A 25,096-nucleotide genomic window follows, 5' to 3' on the forward strand; every position below is an offset into this window, starting at 1 on the left:
GAATTTAATCCAGAATTATCCAAGCTCAAAGCCCCTGCTCTTTCCTACACCAAGAGAGGAAGCAGTGGTCTCTCTTGACGTGCCTGAACTAAGGTTTGCCTCTATGTAAAGGCACCATTTTGGTTAGTTCCCGATGGAATGACCAAGGCTGCAGTCTCAGTGCAGCTCCATAAGTGGTGCCTAGCTGTTTGTGGGTCCACTCCTGCGCCGTGACTGATATAGAATCTTCCCTGGCACATTTATCACTGGGAACCCATTCCTCTGCTGACAGGCTATTGACAGGCACAAGCCCTCAGGCAGAGGCTCCTAGGAAAACTGGAAAGAGCAAAGGTTATCTTCCTTGACCTCTGATCTTGGATCTCATACAGATTTCCTGTACACTATCAACCCAAGTTGGGCAGGCAATAAGCATATTGGTTAAGAATCTGGACTTCGGGGACAGACTGCCTGGGTTTGACACTCAGCTCTGATACTACCTAGCTCTGTAACCTTCAGTATATTTGAACAATGTCTCTGTGCCTCAGTTTCTCCACTGGTAACCTGAAATGATAATAAGTTTTGATATGAAGTTTGAGTTACACGTGTAAAATGCTTAGAGCCTGCCTGAAGCATAGTAAACGTTCAATAAATATTAGCAATTATTATTCAGGCCACCCTCCCAAAGCACACTCTATTCTTAACTCCACATGGTCTGTCAAGATCTCCTTTATTCTGTGCCCTCAGTCTCCAAGTGTGTCAACTGAGCATCCTACTCTCGTGGAAGAACCCCCTCAGGGACTCTCCTCCCCATGGTTGCTCTTGGAGCTTCAAATACGAAGACTCAGAGTCAGACCTTATTGCATTTGCATTATTGTCTGGAAAAGATTGATACACATTGGTGAATTCCAGCTCTTAGGATGTGCCCAGGGGATAAAGAATGCAGTTTTAAGTATCTTTCAAATATATAAAAAACATGATAGGTAAGAGATAATACAACTGAAGGAGACCTAATTGTAACAGAGATCCATAACAAGAGAATTTCTTCCAGTGGATACTAGATGTAGTTCTAATCTCTTTTCCAGTTACAGCAAAAAGGGCAACTAGAAGTAATATAGAGTTTTCAGTGTTTGACTGAAGGACTGATGAGATAAAAAATTCACGATGGATGGAAAGCGGAGCATGGTTGGAAAAGAAGAGTTGTCTCTGGACCATATGCTCAGCAAATTCCAGGCTGCTCATGGAGCTCCACAAAGCAAGGATTAAGAGCATCAATGTCTTCCTAAGGGCTTCAGGGACAGTAGCAGGTCAAAACTCTACAAAGTATGGGCTCACCCACCCTGCTGCTAGCACCTCATCCAGCCATGCTTGGTCCATGGTCCCTTGGTTAAAGGATTTAAGTCATAAATAAGTCTTGAATCCTGTGTGGAATAGTAGAGGCATATTATGACATAAATTGTTCTCATGGTAGAAAAGAAAGGGTGAAACTGAGAGCTTTGAGATTCTAAAGTCTCAGTAAGAAAATCAACAATGAAAAGCCTCTGCCCCCAAATTCTTTACCCAGAACTTTCTTAGTCCCAGTATCTGAAACTTCAAGAGGAACCTGAGAGAAATTGCACTTCATTCCCTGAGGCTCCAGATTCTAGGTGGGGTTTGTTTTAGTGGCTGAAGTTTCTGAGGTACCAAGGAAGGAATTAGTGGGTATGCTGTTATCAAGTGATATTTGAGAAAAGATAATTGATGATGATAATGGAAGTTGGCTAACTTATTTGACCACCATGCTTACTTGTCATGTCTGTATCATTTCTGGGTCTGAGAACAACTTCCAGAGATTTCCTCCTGGACAAGTGGTTTGTGATGCACCATTTTCCTTGTTTATGGGGAAATACCAGTCTCCTACGGTCAAATCACGAAAGGACAATTATCTGACGGCTGGCCTGGGGAAGCGTACAGCATTTTTCATCTCCTTTTGTGATTCAAGATTTAAAGTGAAAATCCTTTTCCCGTTAGGACACCTTTCACAGATGTCTTAATTAGATGACCCTGTTCTCCAGAAATAAGAACGTAGGGCCAGGCAGACACCACAGAGAGGGACCTCTGGCAGCAAGGAAGAGCCAAGTTCTGGAATCACCTTAGATCAGGCCAGTTGTTGAAAATATCACCCTTTTCCTATTGCACAAGCAGAAGCCAGAGGAAGAAACTAGATCCTCATTTGATATGACCTATTTAGGCCTATTCGATCAATCTCCAAACTCAGATCTAGAATCACTCCCTTCAAGTTTTTCATTCCCAGAGCCAGGTGGGTGCATGATTATGTCCATAATCACAGCAGAGAAGGACTTTCGTTGCATCCAAACGTCAGCTAAGAGCCCTGAGCAATCTGCCATCGTCAAGATGTCAGCTTTGGAAAGGCTGAATTCACCCCTTCCTGAATGCCCAGGACTAAATGGGATACGCAAAGTGAACTTCAGTCTCCTGGTTTTTATTTAGTTTCTCAGGCTGTTGAGATGTTTCAGCAACTCGGAATATTGGAGTCTCAAGGAAAGTCCCTTAATTTTTTTTCTTAGTTTTCCCCAATTATATAAAGTAACACACTCACATTGTAGAAAATTTGAACAGTACATAAAAAAGCTAAAGAAACAACAAAGTCACCCATAATCCTACCAATGCAATTACACACACGTGCGCACTTGCACACACACACATACACATATCCTTATAGGGCTTTTTTTCTAAAAGTTTTTACAGGACTAGGACCAGACTGTATACGTAATTTTGGATCCAGCTTTGTTTTTTGCTTACAAACATTTCTTACATAGCTTAAGACTGAGTAAACATCAATTTTAATGCAAGTCCCTCTTTTAACAGATGAGAAAACTGAAGTGGAGGAGTAGCCTACTTGTGCAAGATCACACACCATTTAGCACAAACCCAGTGCTAGAGCCCCTAGCTTGCTGCTCTGTCCTGTATGCCACACTGCCTAACTGGAAGGCAACAACACTAAGAGAAAAGGTGGAACAAGTCAGGTCTACCCAAGAACCCACACGTGAAAGAGTTTGTGACATGACATCAGGAAAGAACCTCTGTAATCTGGAAGAAGGTGTTAGTCTTTTATTACTGGCGGTCCCCGAGGGATGTGCTCAGATGACTGTAGGTTAGTGGTATTCCATGTAAGGCAGCAGGAAGAGGAGGGACACCAGTAGACCTCAACGAAAATCAGAACGATGGTTCAAGGCCCAGTTATAGGGCTGGTAATTCAAGGATCTTTGGGAAAAGTCTCTAGTAATGTTTTGAAACAGCTTTGTTGAGGTACAATTGGCATAAAATGAATTGCACATGTTTAAAGGGCATAGTTAGTAAGTTTTACATGTGTATACACTTAGAAACCAGCACTACATCAATATAATGAAGATATCCATCATTGCCAAAAGTTTCCTTTGTAATTCTTTTTTCCCACCTACCCCCATCTCTATACAACCACTGACCTGCTTGGTGTCACTACAGATGAGACTGTGTTTTCGACGTTTTATATAAATAGAATCATACAGTATGTACTCTTTTGGATGTGGCTTCTTTCATTCAGCATTATTTGAAATTCATCCATATTATTTTGTGTATCGATAATTAATCTATTTTTATTGCTGGTTAATATTCCCAATACCTAGATAGATATTCCACAATTTGTTTAATCCATTCACCTGTTGACGGACACTTGGATTGTTTCCAGTTTTTGGCTATTACAATAAAACATGAACATTCTTATACAAGTCTTTGTGTGGACGGCTTTCATTCCTTTTGGGTAGAGACCTAGGAGTGGAATGACTGGGTGTAATATGGTAGATATGTATTTAACTTTATAAGAAACTGCCAAATTTTTTCCCAAAGTGGTTAGGCCATTTTACACACCCACCAGCGCTGTAGGTAGGTTCCCATTGCTCCATATCCTCACCAACACTCAGCATGACAGTCTTTTTATATTTAGCCATTCTGATAGGTATATAGTAGTATTTCACTGTGGTTTTAATTTACATTTCCCTAATGACTAATGATGCTGACTATCTTTTCATGTGCTTTTGCCCATTTTTTAATTGAGTTGTTGGCTTTCTTATGGAATTTTGACAGTTCTTTATATATTCTGGGTACAAATCCTTCATCAAATATGTTACTTGTAAATATTTTCTTCCTGTCTGTGACTGGTCTTTTCATTCTCTAACAGTGTCTTGTTTTTTTTTTTTTAATTTTATTTATTTATTCATTTTTTCTTTTTCTCCCCAAAAACCCCCGGTACATAGTTTTGTCTTTTTAGTTGTGGGTCCCTCTAGTTGTGCTATGTGGATGCCTCCTCAGCATGGCCTGATGAGGGGTGCCATGTCCACGCCCAGGATTTGAACTGGCGAAACCCTGGGCCACCAAAGCACAGTGCACAAACTTAACCACTTGGCCACGGGGCCGGCCCCCTCTAATAGTGTCTTTCAAAGAGCAAAATCTCTTAGTTTTAATGAAGCCCAACTCATCACTTTTTTCCTTTATGGATTGAGTTTTCAGTGTTGTATCTTAGAAATTTTTGCATCACTCAAGATCACAAAGATTTTCTCCTATGTTCTTCTAGATGTTTTGTGGTTTTAAGCTCTACATTTAAGTCTATAATCCATTTTGAGTTGATTTTTCTATATGCTAGGAGGTATAGATTAAAGTTCCTTTTTTTTTTTATATATGGATATCCTGCTTCCCCAGCACCATTTGTTGAAAAGACTTTCTTCACTGACTGACTTTGGCACTTTTATCAAAAATCAGTTTACCATATCTGTGTGGGTCTCCATCTGGACTCTATTTTCTTTCATTGACCTGTGTGTCTATCTTGATGCCAATAACATACTGTCTTGATTACTGTGGCTTTCCTAAGTCTTGAAGTCAGGTAGTGTAAGTCTTTCACCTTTATTCTTTCTCAGAGTGGTTTAGGCTATTCCAGATCTTGGGCACTTCCATGTGAGCTTTAGAATCAGCTTGTCAATTTCTACAAAAAATGTGCTAGGATTTTGAACAGGATTGCATTGAATTTGTGGATCAATTTGGGGGGAACTAACATCTTAACAATATTGGGTCTTCTTATCCTTAAACAGAGTATACTTCTGTATTTATTTAGGTCTTATTTAATTTCTTTTTATATACTATTAGTTTCAATTTGCTAAAATTTTGTTAAGAACTTTTGAATTTATGTTTATGAAGGATATTGGCATGCATGTTCTTTTCTTGTAATGTCTCTTTCTGGTTTTGGCTTTAGAGTAATGCTAGTGTCATAAAATTGGTTGGGTAGGATTCTCTCCTCTTAAATTTTCTGGAAAAAATTTGTATAGAATTCATATTATCTCTTCCTCAAATGTTTGGTAGAATTCTCCAGTGAAGACATTCGGCCAGGCATTTTCTCTGTGGTAAGTTCTTTTACTTAATTTCAACTCCTTTTTTACTTAAATTCAACTACTTTAATAAGCTTTCCTGGTTATTTATTCTTCTTAAGTGAGCTTTGATAGTTTGTGTCTTTCAAGGAATTTGTCCATTTCATCTAAGTTGTCTAATTTAGTGACACAAGATTGTTAACAATATTCCCTTATTAACTCTTTAATATCTGTTGAATCTATAGTGATGTCACCTTTTTCACTTCTGGTAATGGTAATTTGTGCCTTCACTCATTTTTTTCCTCATTAGTATGACTGGAGATTTGTCAATTTTATTGATCTCAAAGAACCACTTTTGGTTTCACTGATTTTCTTTGTTGATTTTCTGTTTTCTTTATTCCATTTATTTCCTTTCTGATCCTTTTATATTCTTTCTTCTGCTTACTCTTACTTTTATTTGCTCTTTTTCTAGTTTCTTACGGTGGAACCTGAGATCATTGATTTCAGGCTTTTTTATTTCTAGTATAGGTGCTCAGTTCTAATTTTGATGTGCTGTGTTTTCATTTTCAATTATTTCAAAATATCTTATGATTTCCTCTTTGACCTTTGAGTTACTTAGAGGTGTATTGTTTAGTTTCCAAATATTTGGGGATTTTCCAGATGTCTTTCTATTATTAGTTTCTAATTAATTTCACTGCAGACAGAGAGGATACTCTGTATGATTTTAATCCTTTTAAATTTATTGAGATGTTTGTTATGGCCTAGCACGTGGTCTATCTAAGCAAATGTTCCATGAGTACTTGAAAATAATATTTATTCTGCTGTTGTTAGATGAGACGTTCTGTAAGTGTCAGTTGGGTCAAGTTGGTTGGTAGTGTTTTTCAAGCCTTTTATATCCGTACTGATTTTCTATCTATCTGTCCTATTAATTGTTGAGAAAGAGGTGTTGAAATCTCCAACTGTAATTGTGAATTTGTCTGTTTCTCCTTGCCGTTCTCTCAGTTTTTGCTTCATGCATTTTGAAGCTTTGTTATTTGATGCATAAATATTTAGGATTATTATGTTCTCTTAATGAATCTACCTCTTTATCATTATGAAATGATTCTTTTTATTCCTAGTAATATTCTTGGATTTGAAGTCTACTTTATTATAATTATATTCATAATTAATATAGCCACTCTAGTTGACTAGTGTTACCATGGTAAATCTTTTTTCATCCTTTTACTTTTAATGTATTTGTGTCTTTATATTTAAACTGACTTTCTTATAGGAAGCATTTAGTAGGATCTTTTTTTAATCCAATCTAAAAATCTCTGCCTTTTAGTTAAACTTTTAGAACATTTACATTTAATGTGATACTTGATATGGTTAGGTTTAAAACTACCATCCTGCTATTTATTTTCTATTTATCCCATTTGTTCTTTCTTTCCCTTTTCCTCTTTTTCTGCCTTCTTTTAAATTGATTGAATATTTTTAATGATTTCATTTTAGCTCCTTTTTTATCTTATTAGCTTTAACTCTTTGTCATATTATTTTAGTGATTGTTTTAACTCTCACAGTCTACCTTTAAGTAATATTATTCCACTTTGCATATACTATAATAAATTTACAGTACACCTCCATTTCTCGCATCCAGGTCTTTGTGCTATTGTTGTCATTTACTTTACTTCTCCATATGTTATATTATAAAGCACCCAATACATTGTTATTATTTTTCCTTCAATAGTTAATTATCTTTTAAAAAGATTTAACTAATAAGAAAAGTATTCTTAACCCATGCAGTTACCAGTTTTGGTGCTCCTCATTCTTACGTGTAAATCCAGGTTTCCATATGGTATAATTCTACTAACACAATTTTCTTTACCATTTCTTATAGTGCAGCTCTATACAATTTTGTACATCTAAAAAGTCTTTATTTTGCGTTTTTTTCTAAAGACATTTCACTGAGTAAAAATTTCTAGGTTGATAGTTTTCTTCTTTTAGTACTTGAAAGATGTTGTTCTGCTGGCTTCCAGCTTCCATTGCTTCCAATAAGAAAACTACAGTCATTCTTATGTTTGTTTCTCTGTACGTGTGTCTTTTTTTCTCTGACTTCTTTTACGATTTCCTCTTTATCACTGATTTTTATCAATGTGATTATGATGTTTCTTGGGTAGTTTTACTCATGTTTCTTTTGTTTGGGGTTCACTGAGCATCTTGGATCTGAAGTTCTATAGTTTTTATCAAATATCAACAAATTTGGAAAAATTTTAGCCATTATTTCTTTAACTTTTTTCTGCTCCTGACTCTCTCTCCTCTTCTTCAGATGATCCAATTACATGTTTATTTGACTACGTTTACTTGAAGTTGTCCCACAGCTCACTGATATGGTACTCTTTTTTTCTTCTTTTAGTTTTTTTAGATAGTTTCTATTGCTATACTTCAAATTCACTAGTCTTTTCTTCTGCAATGACTAATCTATTGTTAATCCCATTCAGTACATTTTTCATTTAACACATATCTAGACACTTGATGTGGGTATTTTTTTCTGTCTTTCCTGTCCCTGCTTAACATGTTCAGTCTTTCTTCTAACTTATTGAACATATGGAATACAGTTATAATAACTGTTTTAAAGCTTTTGTCTATCTTATCATCTATGTCATTTCTTGGTGCATTTCAGTTGATTTTTCTACTTATTATTGTTCATATGTTCTTGCTTCTTTGCATGCCTGGAAATTTTTTATTGGATGCAAGATATTGATATTGTTGGATACTTGATATTTTTATATTCCTATAAATATTCTTGAGCTTTGTTTTGGGATACAGTTAGGTTACTTGGAAATAGTTTGATCTTTTTAAGTCAAGCTTTTAAAGCTTTGTTAAAGAGGACCAGAGAGGCATTTACTCTGGGCTAATTTTGCTCAGCTACCAAGGCAGAACTCTTCTGAGTGGTCTACCTAATGATTCATGAGTTTTGGGGATTTTCTACCTTGGTTGGTAGAAATAAACACTATTCTTGGTTCCCTGTGCAGAAATTCCAAGGATTGTTATTTCTAATTCTGGTTCTTTCCCCAGCCTCAGGTGGTTTCCTCATGCATGTGTGCTAGTCATTACTCAGCAAAATAATTGAGAGGATCTCTCTGCTGATTACTCAAAGGGACCTTCTCCAGATCTTCAGAGTTCTCTCTATGTGCATGTCCCTCCTCTTCAGCTCTCTGATCTGTGAATTCTAGCCACCTTGGGCTCACCAGATTCCCAGCTCTATCTCTTCAACTCAAAGAAACTACCTGGATCTGCCTGGGTTTGCCCTCTCTGCACCGTGGCCTAGAAACTCTTTCCAGACAGTAGGATGTGGCAATTGTGAGGATAACGCCATTTGTTTCCCATCTCTTGGGACCACTGTTTTGTGCTGGCCACATTCAATGTCCTGTAAACCATTGTTCCATATCTTTTTGTCCAGCTTTTCAGTTGTTTCAGGTGTGAGGATAAATCTAGTCCCTATTAATCCAATTTAGTTGACATAGAAGTCATTGCAATAGTGTTTTAATGGATGAATAATCTAAGGATATAACAGTAACTTGGGGTATAATGGTCTACCCTGTATAAAGGACTTCTCGCATTTGTCTTATATATTATTGTGTTTTTCAATAACTTTTCCTCCAGTGATGATTTTAATACTTCTGTTGTTTGTGCAACTTCGTTGCAATTTCCCTGTATCACATTATCTTTTTTTTAATCTTATCCTATTGTATTTTCATCTCAACTTGCTCACCCCTAAGACTTTCTGTTTCTGTTTAATAGAGAGTATATCTTTGCAACCTACTGAGGGTCTTGTCCAGTAGGAAATTCTTTCCAAAGATCTGAGTCCTTTGAGACTTCAGGATGAAGCTTCCTTTCCTTGTTTTGCAGCTCTATTTCATAGGCTTCATCTTGCTCTCTTTATGGGGCCCTTTGTAAAATACAGAGTGTGTCAGTAACCTTTGGTCTCTCACACTGTCCGTCTGGATGATGGTTAATTCCCTTTTCAGACCAGGACCTGACCTGTAGGCTTTCATCCAGCACAGACCTGAGATGGAATGTTTGCTCCCATTGCTTGGAACTTTGGCTCTCTGAATGAAGAGTGTACTAGTACATTGCCTTTTCCAGCAGGCATTACTATCAAGGCTCTCTCTCCCTCTGCCTGTGCCTCCAGCACTTTATTACTTGGTGGTATTACAACACCTAAGTTGGATTTTTCACTGTCAATCATCCTTTTACTTTTTCCTGTGTTTTCTGTGAGTTGCAATCTCTTACTGGATATAGAGTGGCTAGGGGAAGACAGATAGCACTCAAAGTGCCTCAAAAATGCATAATTTACATGGTAAAATATAAGTGCCTGGTTTTCTGGTTGGTAATAACCTTATACTTCTGAATCAGAGAACAAAAGTGTGGAAGGGACAAAGAGTTTTCTTACCTCTGAGAAGGAAAATTTCAGAGGGAAAACTTACCCTATTCCTGTGGCATAATAAGCTACTTCTGCATTTTCTTACTCCAACTGATTTGGCTTGTAGTTAGTCAAAATTCTTCCTAGTTTCCATAAATTAGTTGATTTTAAATCTCAGTTTTTTTCTTTTGAATATTCATCTTTTTATTTATCTCTAAATGTATTCCAGAAAAAAATTGTGAAAGAGCGCATTGGTAAATGATCAATAGTCTGGGTTTTGGAATCCTAGCCAAAATTACCTCTAAAAATTGGGTGTGTTCCAAAAAGCTAGGCTAAATGATGTTTGCCTGTTGGCTATTGATATTACTAAAAATCACTACCATTTTTTCCTGAAAATTCAGAATATAGATGGATTTCTTACAAGGATATAGATTCTAAAGGGGTCAGAATGGAGTCCATTCAGAGAGTATGAACTCCACAAACTGGATTTCTAGGGCCATCGATTTGGTCATATCTATGTAACCAAAGCTTTTGAAGATAATTATATAAAATTCTTGCCTCCACCATGAAAAGGATGGGGAAACATAATATTTACTAAACATTAAATGTCCTTGGATGCTTTCCTTTTGCCTTTGCAGAATCAAAAATCACTGAGAAGCAGGTGCCAGCTAAAGACCAAGTGGCTGCAACCCCTCTGGGAAACCCTGTTGCTCAGTCTTCAGGCTCAGAATCCCCCATAGTGTACCTGAAGGATGTTGTATGTTACCTGTCACTGCTGGAGACGGGGAGACCTCAGGATAAGCTAGAGTGTAAGTACTCGCCCTGTCAAGGGACTTTGACTTTCTCCTACAGGAAGAGCCAGTGTCCTGTCTACCTTTCTAAACATGCTGGAGATTGATCCGGGATCATGGGTATGGGTGCTGCCTCCTTGAGGGAGGTCTACGGCCTGTCACCAGCAGATAGGAGCATCTCCTAGAATCCACCCTGGGACACAGTACCCGTTGTCTAGAGAGTGGGAGATACATCTGAAATCTTGATGTTGAGAACCAGGATTTGAAAGGGAAGGGGTCTCTGCAAGTGGTGAAGACTCCCTTCTCTTGCTGGCAGGACTTCTGCAAAGCCTCCAATCAGAAAGCGGCTGCCTCCTCTTAGTAGATTTTTCAAGGAACAATATTCCACATCTATCTTCCCTCCCCTATTCCATGCCCAAGTGACTCTTTAACAATGAGGAATTTTTTTTCCTTGAGATTGCATCAACCTCTATCTTATTTCCATTTCTTCATCCACTCCCACCCCAAGTTTTTTGGCCTCTAGAGAAAGAAGGCTAGTGAATTAAGGGAGTTGAGCTGGGTTTCATGATGCTACTAAAGTTGGTTTCAAAAACAGATCTTCAGGAGGAGAGTAATAGCTGGTGGCGGAAAGGAAAGCCCACAGTGACTGAAGCGGCCTGCAGTCTTATAAATAAGCCCCTCCAGGGGTGGTCTCGCTGGCCTCTGGGAACCTATGGCAAAGTTTTAAAACAGGAAATGATAGGACCGTGTTAAAAAATATATATATTGTTTTAGCTTCTCTTGGGAACTTAGTAGAGATTAAGGGGAAAATGTACACATTATAGCAAAAGTCAAAAACCCAGCTAATAATTAGACTAGTCAGCAAAACTTAAACATTAGAAAAGAAAAGTCTGGCAAAGGTTAACCCTTGCCAAAAACAAAATGAAACAGTTTGCTCATTAGCTGAGCTTAAAATCTCCCGCATAGGTTTGAGGTGTCAACACTTGCAAGTCTCAAGTGCCAATTTGTTGGCACATGTAGCAGATTTCTGTTTCTTCTAGCTAATGTTAAAAGACATGATAACCAGACAGGTATCTTTTTGGAAATAGTAGCCTGAAATCCCACCTATCACTAATGCAATAATTACAATAATAACACATCACTAACACCTTATATTTGCTAAGCACTTTAAATGCATTATGTCATTTTAACCTTACAATATTCTAGAATGTCAATATGATTATTCTCATTTTACATGTAAGAAAGAACAGAAAGGTTAAATGACTTGCCCAAGGCTGTGCTGCTACATAGAATGCTTACTCACATTTTCTAGTTTTACTCTTCATGCCCAGAAGGACCGAAGAAAGCGCCATGTTAGAGAGTCTCCTCAGCCTGGGGTCCGGGAACAACACTAGTGGGAAGGTCTGTCCTTCTTTACATCGTTCAACCATCTCTGTGGCGAGTCAGCTTCATATACTGAGTGCCTCTGACCATGACATTCTGAGCAGTCACAAAGAGTCAGAAGCCCATGACCCTAATTTTAAATAACTTGAACTCCAACCAGGAACTCGCCACTGAACAAAACACAAGTTGCGGAGACATTAAAACATGTAGAAGGAAGCGACAACACAAGGGTAACTTAAGAGGAACACTGTGACCCTGTGGGCATGTGCTGAGAGACTCAGAGTGGTTGCATGGGGGAAGAAAGGGTGGGTCAGGGGAGGCTCCAGAGGGAAGGTGGGCATGATGAAGGGTTTTAAAGGATGAGAGGGAAATGAAAACGTGTTCAGCTCTGCTCCCCATCCTGCTTACTTCTGGGACCACAGACAGGATCTCTACCTTTTAGTTGAAAGAAATGCAGGTTTCCAGGTCCCATAAATGAACATTTAGTCCTTTGCCCAAATTTCTCTCCCAGATCTTCCTGATCCACCATCACCTCCCTGCAGCTGGAACGCGATAGAGGGTGTTTCTGAATAGCATATGGATTTTAGGAAAAGAATAGAATAGCTTCTGTAATAGTAACTACTTCATAGGATTATTGAGGATTAAGTAACAATGTGCATAGGACAGTTCATTGTCATATTAAATGCCATATGTAAATGTTCATTAATGAAAGAAAATAACATCTTTTGAGTGCTTTCTACATTCCTCATTTAAAAAACAAACCTAGGAGAAAGAAACTATTATAATCTCCATCTCACAGATGAAAAAACTGAGCCTAGAGAAGTTAAATGACTTATTTGATGCCCTAAAGGTGGTAGGGAAGAGCCAAGATTTGAATCTACCTAATTCCACACCCTTTCTGTGTGCAATTGAAGCAGTGTCCCGTCTATAATTCTGGTGCCTCTGCTCCACCACTGGCTGGGCATTTGCTTTGAGTTGTGTTCCAGTGATCCTGAGAAGTGTGAATGCTCTATGGGGAATCACACTCGTGACCTGATCTCATCAACCACAGAGTTGTTGCTTCAACAGCCCCAGAAGCCAAGCGGTTTGGTTGTCCTCCTTCTTCCCACCCTCTCCGTAAGGAGGTCAGACTGTTCCTTGGAGGGTGGGTGAGTTGGCTGCAACAGCCCTCACCCCAGTGACGGTCAGAGCTGATCTAAAAACTGGCAGCAACAAAGCCTCAGCCCATCCTGGTGCCTGGAGGACACCTCAAGCCTCACCTCTGTGTTTCTTGCAGTTATGTTTCGTCTCTATGACTCGGATGAGAACGGTCTCCTGGACCAAGCGGTAAGCTCTCCAAATATCCTTCCTGGATCTTAGAAAGGCTGGGGGAGAGGGGAGCAGATGGAGGAAGAGTCTGAACTCTCAGTTCCATCTTTATAGGAATAGCAATGTCTCAATATGGACTGCAGAAATGAATAGAACGCCCCACCTTCTACTTCCTGAAAGAGAGTGAACTCCAACTTGCCTTTTATTCCAGAAGTCCAGGATCATAAAATCTCAGAATGGGGAGATGCTTTAGTATCTCTTCTAGTTTAACTTCCCATTGGGTTCAGAAATTCCCCCTGCAATTTCCTGCCAAGTCCCAGGGGCAGAGAGGAGAAGGATGAGGGAGGCAGCAAGACCAGGACAAGAGGACAGGAGGTTAACTGCTGGTGTGCTTCGGCATCACCCTGGCCTTCCTCTCATACCCCAGGACACTAGCTCTCGGAGTCTGGTTCTGTCTACTCTGAGCACATAATCTCATCCCTTTGCACCTGGGAAAGCCTGAGACTCGCCCCCCACCTCCCCTTAGGAATAGGCAAGGATAGGTCAGGGATCATGGAGTGAGAGGAAGAGTGGAAAAGGAAGAAGGCAGAGAGAGGAGAAGGCACATGGAGTCAGATAGGCCTTGTCTTCATGACTGGCAAGGTCAGAGATGGGACTCATTAACAGAAAGACTCTGAGGTTGAGGTGCATGGGGCTGATTCAGACCAGAGGGAGGAAGAAAAGAAACAAGTCCACTAGACCAACTAAGACATCCCTATTCCCTCCAACCCCAGAGTGTCTTTATGGGATCCCTACAGCCACATTGCAGTGCTGTGGGTTGGGTCATGCCGGAGAAAAACCAGAGAATCACAGACTCTCAAACATTTGGTCAACACACATTTATTGAGTGTCTACTCTATGTCAGGCACTATTCTAAGCACTGGAGATGCATCAGTGAGCCAACGGACAAAAATCCATGCCCTCACGAAGCTTTCATTCTAGTGCAAACACACACACTAAAAAGCATAGTAAAATATGTGTTAGATAGAGACGTGTGCAAGAAGAAAAACGAAGGAGGGAAAGGAAGAGTTAGAGGGAGCTGCAGTTTTAGCAAGAAGAGCCAAGGAAGGTATCCCTGAGGAGGGGACATCTGAACAGAGACTTGCAGGAGGTGAGGGAGTAAGTCATGGGGATATCTAGGGGAAGCACCTTCCAGGCAGAGGGAACAGCCAGAGCAAAGGTCCTGAGGGGTGCCTGGAATGTTAGCGGGTTAACTAGGAGCCCAGAGTGACTGGAGTGGAATGAGGAACAGATGAGGTCAGAGTAAGTAATAAGAGATGAGATCAGAGAAGTAATGGGGGAGGAGGTACTTGCAAAGCATTATCAAGTCTTACAGGTGGTTGAAAGGGTTTGTCTTGTATCTGGAGAAATGGAGAACTAATGGAGATTTTGAGCAGAGGAGTGATATGATTGACTTAGGTTTTAACAGGACCACTCTAGCTGCTATGTTGAGCCGTAGACTACAGGAATGCATGCAGAGATACCAGCTGGGAGGCTATTGAGATAAGCAAGACAAGACATGATGGCAACCTGCCCCGGGGCAGAAGCATTGCAGGTGGTAAGAAGGGTAAAATTCCAGATATATTTGGAAGGTAACATGGTGGACTGAAGCAAGTCTCAAGAGTTATTGATTCAACTTTCCACCAAGAATCCCTGGCAGTTGGACTCCCAGCCTCTTTATGAATGCACCCAGTAATGGAGAGGTCACCCGCTCCCTTAAAACAGCCACTCCACTGCTGGGGATAACCGTTAGAAAGGGGCTTCCTTGCCACACAAAAGCATCTATAGTCTGCCAGGGAAATTTTCAACACAAAACCTGATTCTGTTCTCCCTCCCCCTCCCTCAACCCAGTGGTGAGGCCAAAACAGGCCAACCCTCAACTCCTCGCTCCCTGCATCCCTCCGTGGCCTACTTCTGCCCTCGGTAGCTGACCAGGACAGCTGACCAGTGGAATACCGATTCTACACAATAAGCCTTCAAGTATTTGAAGGTACCATCACATCTCCCCTAAAATCCTCCCCAAACTCAAACTTCCCAATTCCTACCCTGTTTCTCATAAGGCAGGCTTAAATATCCACTCTGGTCAAGCTCTGATTTGTCAGTGCCATTCTTGAAACATGGCACAGAACTGAACCCACCCCTCCATGACTCTTTAAGCATCTACATGTGGCCTGCCCATGGTAGACATCAGGGGAACTAGTTCTTCCTGAAATCTTCCCACTCTGCTTCCAGGAAATACCCAACCCATTTCACAGCCCAAAACTGAGTCTAATTCTCGACTCCTGAATCACATTGTTTTATCATTGAATCTTGGACCCAACTAGATTCACAAGCTCTTTTCCATTGGAGCTTCTGCTGAACCCTGTCTCCACCTTTCTGCCCACTTCCTTACCCCTATCTACTGCCTCATCTGAGGCTTTGCAATGGCTTATTTTTTAATTCAAATGAAATACATTTTTTAAAATCCCTGTTGGTTTTTAGCTTGCTTGTTTTGACCCAGCGTTCTACATGGTGGAGGTAACACATTTGAACCTTGTCTCATTCACCAACGTGTCTCCCCAAATCAAGCTTAGAATGAGCATCTTAGATGGTGCCCAAGAGATGCAAATGCCTCCTCCTCAGTCCAGGTTGTTTCAGTGGGACTCTTGGTGCACAGATTCATTAGCCTCCAACAATTCTCTGAGGTTTTATATGGAGCCTGGCCTTGGTACCAAACAAAAGACTCACTCATCAAGCAAAAGTACCCTCATGTATTTCCTGCTCACAGAGTCCTGGGCTCAGGGCTGAACAGGATGCAAAGGGAAAGAGGAGATGCCGAAGGAATCTAAGTCATAGTGCCTGAGCTAGGACCAACACAGTGGCCCTACATCCAACTGAAACTGACCCTTGGGGTGTAGATGGAGCGCAGGTTGCTAAAGCTGTGGGAGCAAGGAGTGATAAAGAAGGGAGGAGAGAACTGCCTTCATTTGTAAGTATTTGAGGGAGCTATGATCACAAAGAAGGAGAAAACAGGAGTGCTTTCTATGCTAAGTCAAAGCACAAGATAGGCAAAGGAAGGTGAGTCTGGGTAGGTCCAGGAGGAGGTCGTGTTCAGTGAGCTTTCTGCATACCTCTGGCTTGTCCATGTTCTGTCCTTCTTGTGAGCATCTGCTCTCCACTGAGCTTTGTGGTTGAGGCAGAACTAAAGAGCAGAAACAAATGGGGAACTCCTCATGGAATGCCAGTTTATTGCACTGGCTGCTTCTCATGCTCTGCCCTGCCCACTTTCCCACAGGGTTTGATTTTGAGTCGTGCTCTTGAAAACGCATCTTCAGTTGGTTTCTCACCTTGATGTTTTCTAGGAGATGGATCGTATTGTTAACCAAATGCTGCACATTGCCCAGTATCTCGAGTGGGATCCTACGGAGCTAAGGCCTGTGAGTTTCCAGAAGCACAGGGCAACTTCCAAGCGAGCTTCCATGATTAGAGGGGACACAATCAGGACTTGGATACAAATGTTTATGGTGCAGGCTCTCCCAGACTCATCTTCTTATAGACAGCTTCTCTGGAGTCCTACACCTTGACCTCTCACTTCTCTGATAGGAAAAATTGTAGACAGCAGGGAAAAGTGCTGACATAGTTCAAATGATAATTCCCAATTCCCCCTAACCTTTTCACCAGAGCTAATTTTCTTTCCCCTGAGGAAGATTCACCCTGAGCTAACTTCCATGCCAATCTTTCTCTATTTTTTAGTATGTGGGCCGCCAGCACAGCACGGCCACTAACAGAGCAGTGTAGGTCCACACCCAGGAACCAAACCAAGGCCACCAAAGCAGAGCGTACTGAACTTAACCACTAGGCCTCCAGGGCTGGCCCCAGAGCTAAAATTTTATAACAGGAGTTCCTAGATCAAAGAATTTAGAGCTATAAAGGATTTTACAGATTTTTCTCAATCACCAGATTATATTAATAGTAATCATTAAATTTGCGGGCTCCAATGAGTCAGGCATTATATTAGACATTTAACATACATTTTCTCTAATCCTCACTACAGTGCTGCAGACATAGCAATCTTATTTCCATTTTACAGATGAGCAAAGCAGAGCCCAGAGAGTCAGGGTGGCTTGCCCAACGCCACTGAGTCACGTTGGGGCAGAGCCAGGCCTGGAACACTGGTCTATTCACCCCCATTTTCTCCCTTACTGCTCTACTCACTGTGAACAGAGGGGAAAGGGGTAAACACAAGCCAGATCATGCAGAACAAAAGAGAGTGAAGAGGGCAGAGGGAGGCATTGTAGTCGAGGATGGATGTGGACGATTGTTGCTCTGTGGATTCCGCAGATATTGAAGGAGATGTTGCAAGGGATGGACTACGACCGGGACGGCTTTGTGTCTCTACAGGAATGGGTCCACGGAGGGATGACCACCATCCCATTGCTGGTCCTCCTGGGCATGGACGACTCTGTAAGTAAGCAAACCTGAGTTCAAAGATCTCTTGCCCTTTAGGAACATCGGACTCCACGTGGAAGTTAATATCTACACATGACCTTGGCTTCTGCCCTGGACTTCTCAATGGACACACCATATGCTCTAGACCAGCCCAAAAGTCCTCTCTCTTTACCTAGTAGTGCCAGAAATATGTTCCTTCATTTGACAGACATTTACTAAATTATTACAAAATAAAGATACTGTTCTGAGCACCGTGAGGGGACACGGATACAATATTCACCCGCCAGGAGCTTATACTCAACCAGGCAAAGTGCAAAAAAATCAATTTAAGGAATAATTCCCTCTTTTCCGCAAATTAAGTTAAAAAATACTGACAGAGTCAGGGAAGGAAGGAAGGGGAAGAAAAAATGCTGATCTGTTGTAGGGTGGAAGGCTTTAATGATAGTATCTTATTTAACAATCAAAACAACCAGGTAAGGTAGATATTTTTTTCCCCAATTTGTACAGATGGAAAACTGAGATTCTGAGCCTAAGGAGCAAAAGGAAGAGCCAGAATTTATTTGTACTTGACTCTAAAGATTCTGCACTTTCTAACATCCCACATTTAGGAGTGAGACCAACGGGAAGAAACCCTGGAGGGTGTTTGCCTGGCCCTGAAGAATACATGGGATTTTGATATCCCATTCTTGAGATAAAGATCAAGTGGAAGGACCTAGGAGGATATTTGATCTGGCTCTCAAGGATGGGTATAGTTTGGGTGGTAGAAGATGGTAGAAGAGAGATCTGGAGAATAGCTTGATCAAAGACCTAAATGAAAGAAAGTTCAGATGGTATTAGAGAAACCCCCCAGTTTGATCATAGCAGGAGGCACATGTAGAGGCTTAATGGAAACCAGTGGTTATATATGCCTGCATCTGACCTAGTCTGCTTATTTAGCAAATGAAGTAACTTCCACACATGAGGTAGGGATAATTGGAACTAGAAGTACAAATGGTCACATTAAGCATTTACCGGGACAGTCACACAGGTTGTGTGACAACACCTCTTGGAGATCACTGAAATGTCAAAGAGAGGAATAGAACAGGAAGTTCAGCTGGGTTAGCCTGTAACTGACTGTTGTTGCCTGTAATGTCTCCACCTGACAGTTCTGCGATTCAGGACTAAAGCTGAACCTTCATTTCCAACACTCAAGAACTAAGAATCCTGCAGTCATCTCCTAGCATGCCCAGTTCTTTCCAAGTGCTAAGTAGAAATCAAGGAACCAGGATCTACATAATTCCCTTCTTATTCCTTAGAACCCTAGAAAGTTAGAACTGGAAAAGACCTTGGTGACCCCTGGTCTACCCCTTCATTTTACCATCCGAGGGCCAGAGAGGTAAAAGGACTTGTCCACAGACACCTAGTTAGTACCAGAGGCCATCTTTTATCTTCAGGAACAGCAGACCCCTTGTTCAATGATCCCTTACCGAGAACCTACTGTGTGCAAGAACCCACCTGTGCTAGAACCTGGGGGCACTCAGATAGGTAAGATATACTTTCTGCTGTCAATACTCAAGATTATACTCAAATCAAAGTACAAGTTCTGCTTGGGTAATGTTCCAACATACATGTTTTTTCTCTGAAACATGGGAATAGAGATGAGACATTTTAATCACAAGGAACCAATTCCAATTTCCTGTTTCCTATTTTGGACTTGCTGAGTCCAAAGTGCCACTAACTCTTTGCATGGAGGGGATCCTCTGTTTTATGGATGGAGAAGGGAGAGAGAGAGACTGTTTCTTCAACATTCCCTCCATTGTCTCCCCACAATGCCAAATCAACTTTGTAAAAAACCATACTTTTACATCAGGAAAGTGGGATACAAAAAGCAAATGTGGGTTTAGTTTTTATTAGTCAAAAGTTTTATGCATTTATTTTTAAATATGCACTAAATCATAAGTTTTAACATTTAATATTTGGGGTTCTAGAGAAAGTATTCTTCAATTCTTAAAAGTCACACTGCTTGTTTGGGTTTTTCAAAGCCCGCATATGGCCACTGAAAAGTCTGGGGATCTCTGAATGGGATATATGAGAAACAATCTGTCTCCCAGCGAGATCGCAGCAGCAGCATAAACCCTGGCGTGCCTGAGGAAGGTTACTCCCACAGCCTGCAGCCTCTAGAGTGCAGACATGAAACAGCCACATGATGGTGCTATACTCCAAGTGGAAATGTTCCTTTAGCCCAAGCCAGAGTCGTTTTGCTTCTCAACTCTGTATCTCTAAAAATAGTATCTGAGAAAGGGAGAGTCTGCTAACTGATTTAGCTAATGAAGGTATTTTCAGATAAAATGACAGTCCTTTGGGCTGCATGAAGAAGCAGCTGGGTCTGCTGAAGAGTGCTGTAATTTCCCCTCTGTCCATGGAGGAAAACCCTGGTTTGTGGAGGTAAAGGAGGAGGATGGAAGAAACATGGGCTCTCAGGCCAGCAAGAGCCCCCAGTTTGACTACTGGCTCAGTCGCTTATTATTTCTGTGGTCTTGGGCTATTTATATAAACTCTCTGACCTCTGTTTCTTCATTTTTAGAATAGATATAAATCTACCTCCTTATACAGAAGAAAACACTCTACTTATTTTTGTGTCCCTTGCTGTCTACCACAGAGTAGGAACTTAACAAATGTTTTCATTTACAATGTGTCAGGCACTGGATTAGGAGCTTTACTTCTGTTATTTCATTTAATTCTTACAAAAATCCCTTGAGGTGGACGTTCGGCAAAAGAATGAATGAATCAGTCTTTTAGTGAACCATTTAATCAATTAGTGAACCTATTTACTATAGTTGAAGCCATTAGATAAAAAGGCTTTGATTCCATAAAAGTGAGGTCTTGGAAGAAGCAAGGTTTTGAGGTGGCGAGAAGAAAAGAGCTTATCCTGGCCCCAGGAGGAGACCAGCATGTGGAAAAGCTTATGGCCTCCCCTGGAGACCCTGCAGAAGAGTCAGGCGCAGGAATGGGTCTGGCTGCCGTGATTAGCCCAAACCAGAGAGGCCCAGAAGTAGGAACTGGGTTTGAATCCAGCACGTTGGACTCTAGGTACCTGACTGGCAATCATCACCACCTTACTACAGTACTTTACTACCCTTAAGACCAGCCCGAGTGTCACTCTTTTGATGGAGCCTATGAGAAAGTTTCAGGGACATCACCCGTGGAGGGACTGTGCTCCCAGGGGCTGGCAGGTGGGAGCTTTGGTGTCCAGGGAAAGTGTGTGATTATATGAGGCTTGGCCCATCTAGTGGAGAAGGTTGAATTCACTTCTGAGCCAAGTCAGGAGGAAATGGCTTAACCTTCCCTCTGTCTCTTTACTATTTTATCAGTATACAGACAGTTGATGAGAGGAGCACATTGTTCTTCCTAAGCTATTTTTTCCTGATTATAAAACTAGTAAATGCTCACTGTAGAAAATTTGGAAAAACAGAAGAAAGGAGAAATTCGAGAATAAAATAACTCTGTAGTACTGCTAGCTATAGCTAACCTCTGTTAACAGTTTAGTGACATTTCTTCCATCAAAGGTCTTATTATACAAAACTGAGATAACAATGTGTCATCAAATTTGCATTCTACTTTTTTCACTTAGCTTTGTGTCATAAGCACATTTCCATGCCATTAGATAATCTTATAAATATATTTTTGGTGGCCACTTAACATTAAATCATGTGGATGTGCCACAACTAACCTTTTGGTAATTTTGAGACCTTTAGATATTTCCAGTTTTTCATTATTTTAAGTAATGCTGTGTTAAACATCTGACAGAGCACAAAAATACTCATTTGTCTTTCAAAAATTCTTTAGGATAGAATCTAAGAAAGGAAATGTATAACTCAACATTGTAAACATTTAAAGGATCTTTAGATAAATAGATTAGAGAGAGAGAGAGAGACAGATGGTAGATGATAGACAGACAGATGATAGATGGTAGATAGGTAGATGATTAGATAGATAGAAAGATAGATGATAGATACATAGATGATAGATGTGTAGATAGACAGACAGTAGATAGAGCTTAGATAGATAAATAGTAGATGATAGATGGTAGTCGGATAGATAAATGATAGATGGTAGACAGACAGATAGATGATAGAGGGTAGACAGGAAGGTAGGTAGGTAGATAGATAGGTAGAGAGGCAGACAGACAGATAGAAAGTTTGCACTGATTTACACTTCCACTAGCCGTGTAGGAAAGGGCTTATTTTATCCCCCACGCACATGCTCCTACTCAGGTATTCCTAATTTTTAATATATGCTAATTTTAGAAAACACATAGACACACAAAGGACTTTGTTTCAATTTGTGTTTCTTTTGAAAGAGTCCTTAAAACAGTTAAATAAGTAAATATCTTGACTTCCAAATATGAGAAGAAAATCATTTTAGAGAAAAGAAAACCCTAAGCACGGGGCTGCCTGCTCAGTGTCTCCCTCCTCTGCCATCCCTGCAGGGCTCCAAGGGGGATGGGAGGCACGCCTGGACCATGAAACACTTCAAGAAACCCACCTACTGCAACTTCTGCCACATCATGCTGATGGGCGTTCGGAAGCAAGGCCTGTGCTGCATTTGTAAGTAAACTTCCTTCAAACCTTTTCCCCAGGCGCTGTCGCTCTGCACACGGTTGAGCCATTCCAAGGAAAGTCTAGGTATTTCTGCTTACTAGCTTAAAGGACCACCCATATTGTTCCAACAGCAGGGAATAAAGCAAGACTTTCATATGCTATTTTTGTTCTACCCAAGTCAAATGAGCAAGTATTGTCCTATTGTTGGAGTCCTGTCATGGGCCACTGACTCCCTAGAAAACAGTTAAGGTTCACATATAATTAAAAAGCATCACATACTAATTTTAGTTGGGTTTTGCTTGTTTATTTGGGGTAGTTAGAAGAATTTGGGTTTTTTATTCATAAGCAACATAAACCTATATTTGTAAATGCAACGGAAATTAAAACTGTTTGTTTCACTGTATAATCCATTCAGTGAAGTCAGACAGGAGAGGAGGAAAAAACACCTGTAGAAAAGGAAGGAGAGAGACCTTCCTTTTCAAGAGAAGGAGATAGAGGAGCAGGAAGGAAGAGGATTAAAGATCCTTTAAATGTTTACAATGTTGAGTTATACATTTCCTTTCTTAGATTCTATCCTAAAGAATTTTTGAAAGACAAATGAGTATTTTCAAGAGAACAAGAGAAGGAGATAGAGGAGCGGGAAGGAAGAGGGGCCCGCTAGGAAAGAGGGGGCATAAAAGGAGCAGAAGCCTTTGTAAGGGCCAGGGTATGTGCAGACAGAGACAGTAAACACTCAGCCTGAAGGCACCAGGGCCTGGGGAGCTGCTCCTGCAGGGAGGGACCTCAGGTACGGTCCAGGTCACCAAAGTGTTTCATCGAACATGCACACATGAGCTAGGCAGCAAGTGACCTCGGTCACAAATGTCATCTGAGAAGAGCTGGGCCTGGCGTCCACCAAGAGCAAGCATCAGGAGACTAAGGAAGGGGCCCACCAGTCTTCCAGCACCTGTTCAAATCCAGTTCTCACCCAGTCTTGTCCCTATTAGGTTCTAGGCGTGTGGGCCTCTGCTGTTTGCATGGTAGTAAGTAGTAACAACAATAACAATAATAATTTGTGGAATAGCTATTCTGACCCAGTCATATGGTGCTTTATTATAATTATCTCATTTAATGCTGCAAAAGCCCTGCTAAGAGAAAGAGGCAGTTTTATTCCCATTCTGTAGAAAATCCTGTATTTCAGAAATGTAAAGCAACTTACCCAGGATTACGTGAGTAGTCACAAGTGGCAGAGCCAGAGTTCAGGCCCAGGCCTGCTTAACTCCAGAGTTATTAGGAAGAGCCCTGGCCTTTCTATCCACTCCCCCACATCCCCAACATACAGCACTGTGGCACTGGCATGGCAAGGAGGCAGACCCCCTCACGCTCCTTAAGCAGAAAGCAGCTTTCTGGGGATGTTTTCCTGCCGTGTTCACTGCCCGCAGCGGAAGGCAGCGTAGTGAGGTGGAGGATGCAGAAGCATGTCTGGGAGATAGCTGTGGACTCTCTTCTCAGTGAACAACTGGAGACTTTTTTGAATTTCCATTAGGCAAGCCCAGCTCCCTATGTCCCCTGCCGCTGACTGGCCACCCAGAGGGAGGCACGGGCCTCAGCCGGAGTGAGGGTGGGGGGATGGCTGGACCTTTCCTAGGTGGTCACTCACAAAAACTTTCCTTTTTTTCAGACTGTAAATACACTGTCCATGAACGCTGTGTATCCAAAAACATTCCTGGATGTGTCAAAACGAACTCAAAAACCAAAAGGAGTGGTGAGGTTGGTGACAGCTATTGCCTTGTTCTACTGCATGCTGTGTCCAGGGCAACATGTCCATCACCATGGATTCCTGGGCAGGAAGGGGCTTTGGGAGTTTTATCCAGTCTCTTCCCTGCCTCGAGGACCATCCTTGAACCATCCCGTTCATCCATCAAACCATTCAGCATCTCCCTGGTGCCCAGCGTGTACCAGGCACTGTGCTAGAGGATACACAGGTTAGAAGATGGTCCCCACCTGCTGGAGAACTGTGTAGTCTAGTGGGAGAGAGACGGACATGTAAGCAAAGTTCAAAGAGGTGAGATGTACGGTGACAATAGGGCTATGTGCGACATACAGCTGAGGCACCAAGGAGGAGGCCGGGGAAGCTTTCACAAAGGAGGTGGCATTTGACTTGTGTCTTGAACCCAGATCAGGACTTCACAAGGCGGAAGAGGCCTCATGTGCAAAGGCATGGAGACATGGCTTATTCTGGGGTCTTTACTTAGTTTGGTATGACCGGGAAGGAGGATGCTTACAGGTAAATGGCAGGAGATGTGCTCTGAAAGTGGGGAGAGCCAGCCTGGGAAGGTCTTGTGAGGCCAATGAGAGCTGGAAAGGAGTTTCCTATGCAGCTAAGGTGCCACTGAAGAGCTTTAAGCACATGAAGAGATGATTGGGTTTGCGAATTAGGCTAATCCCTCTGAGCATAGTGCAAGAGAGAGATCAGAGGGGAAAAAATTCTTCCAACAGTTCAGACAAGAGGTAGTGCTGCATTGAGGGCCCAACTGCGGTGGGGTCTGCACTCACCTGCTGTGCTCTGATATGTCTGCAGTAGCATGGTGGTAGCTATCTCTGTGCCGAGTGACCCCCAGCCATGCCAGTTGTTGAGTATTTTGATTGTCCCACTGACCAAGGTAGAGGAGATGAAGGGAGAGTTTGAGAGATAATTGGGAGGTGCCACCACCAGGACTTGGTGATGGGGACGTAGGGGATGAGAAAGAGGATGAAGTCAGGAATGGCTCCCAGGTTTCTAACTTGGCCATTGGGTGGTGCCATTCAAAGAGTCTG

At 41.4% G+C, this 25,096-nt stretch overlaps 1 protein-coding gene across 8 annotated transcripts in view; it reads left to right on the plus strand.

Moving 5' to 3' along the window:
* The window catches only part of DGKG (diacylglycerol kinase gamma), a 188,176-nt gene that overhangs the window by 55,151 nt on the left and 107,929 nt on the right, over positions 1-25,096 (plus strand). For 7 of the 8 annotated variants that reach the window (XM_044771245.2, XM_044771247.2, XM_044771248.2 and 4 more), the window contains 6 exons: positions 10,410-10,580; positions 13,222-13,271; positions 16,634-16,708; positions 17,613-17,735; positions 22,189-22,306; positions 23,961-24,049. In XM_044771245.2, the coding sequence (XP_044627180.2) occupies positions 10,410-10,580; positions 13,222-13,271; positions 16,634-16,708; positions 17,613-17,735; positions 22,189-22,306; positions 23,961-24,049 (626 nt within the window). The remainder of the gene's footprint in view (positions 1-10,409; positions 10,581-13,221; positions 13,272-16,633; positions 16,709-17,612; positions 17,736-22,188; positions 22,307-23,960; positions 24,050-25,096) is intronic. The other variant, XM_070509266.1, reaches the window with a different exon arrangement.

This window comes from Equus asinus, chromosome 5, assembly GCF_041296235.1.
Source record: "Equus asinus isolate D_3611 breed Donkey chromosome 5, EquAss-T2T_v2, whole genome shotgun sequence".
Lineage (NCBI taxonomy): Eukaryota > Metazoa > Chordata > Mammalia > Perissodactyla > Equidae > Equus > Equus asinus.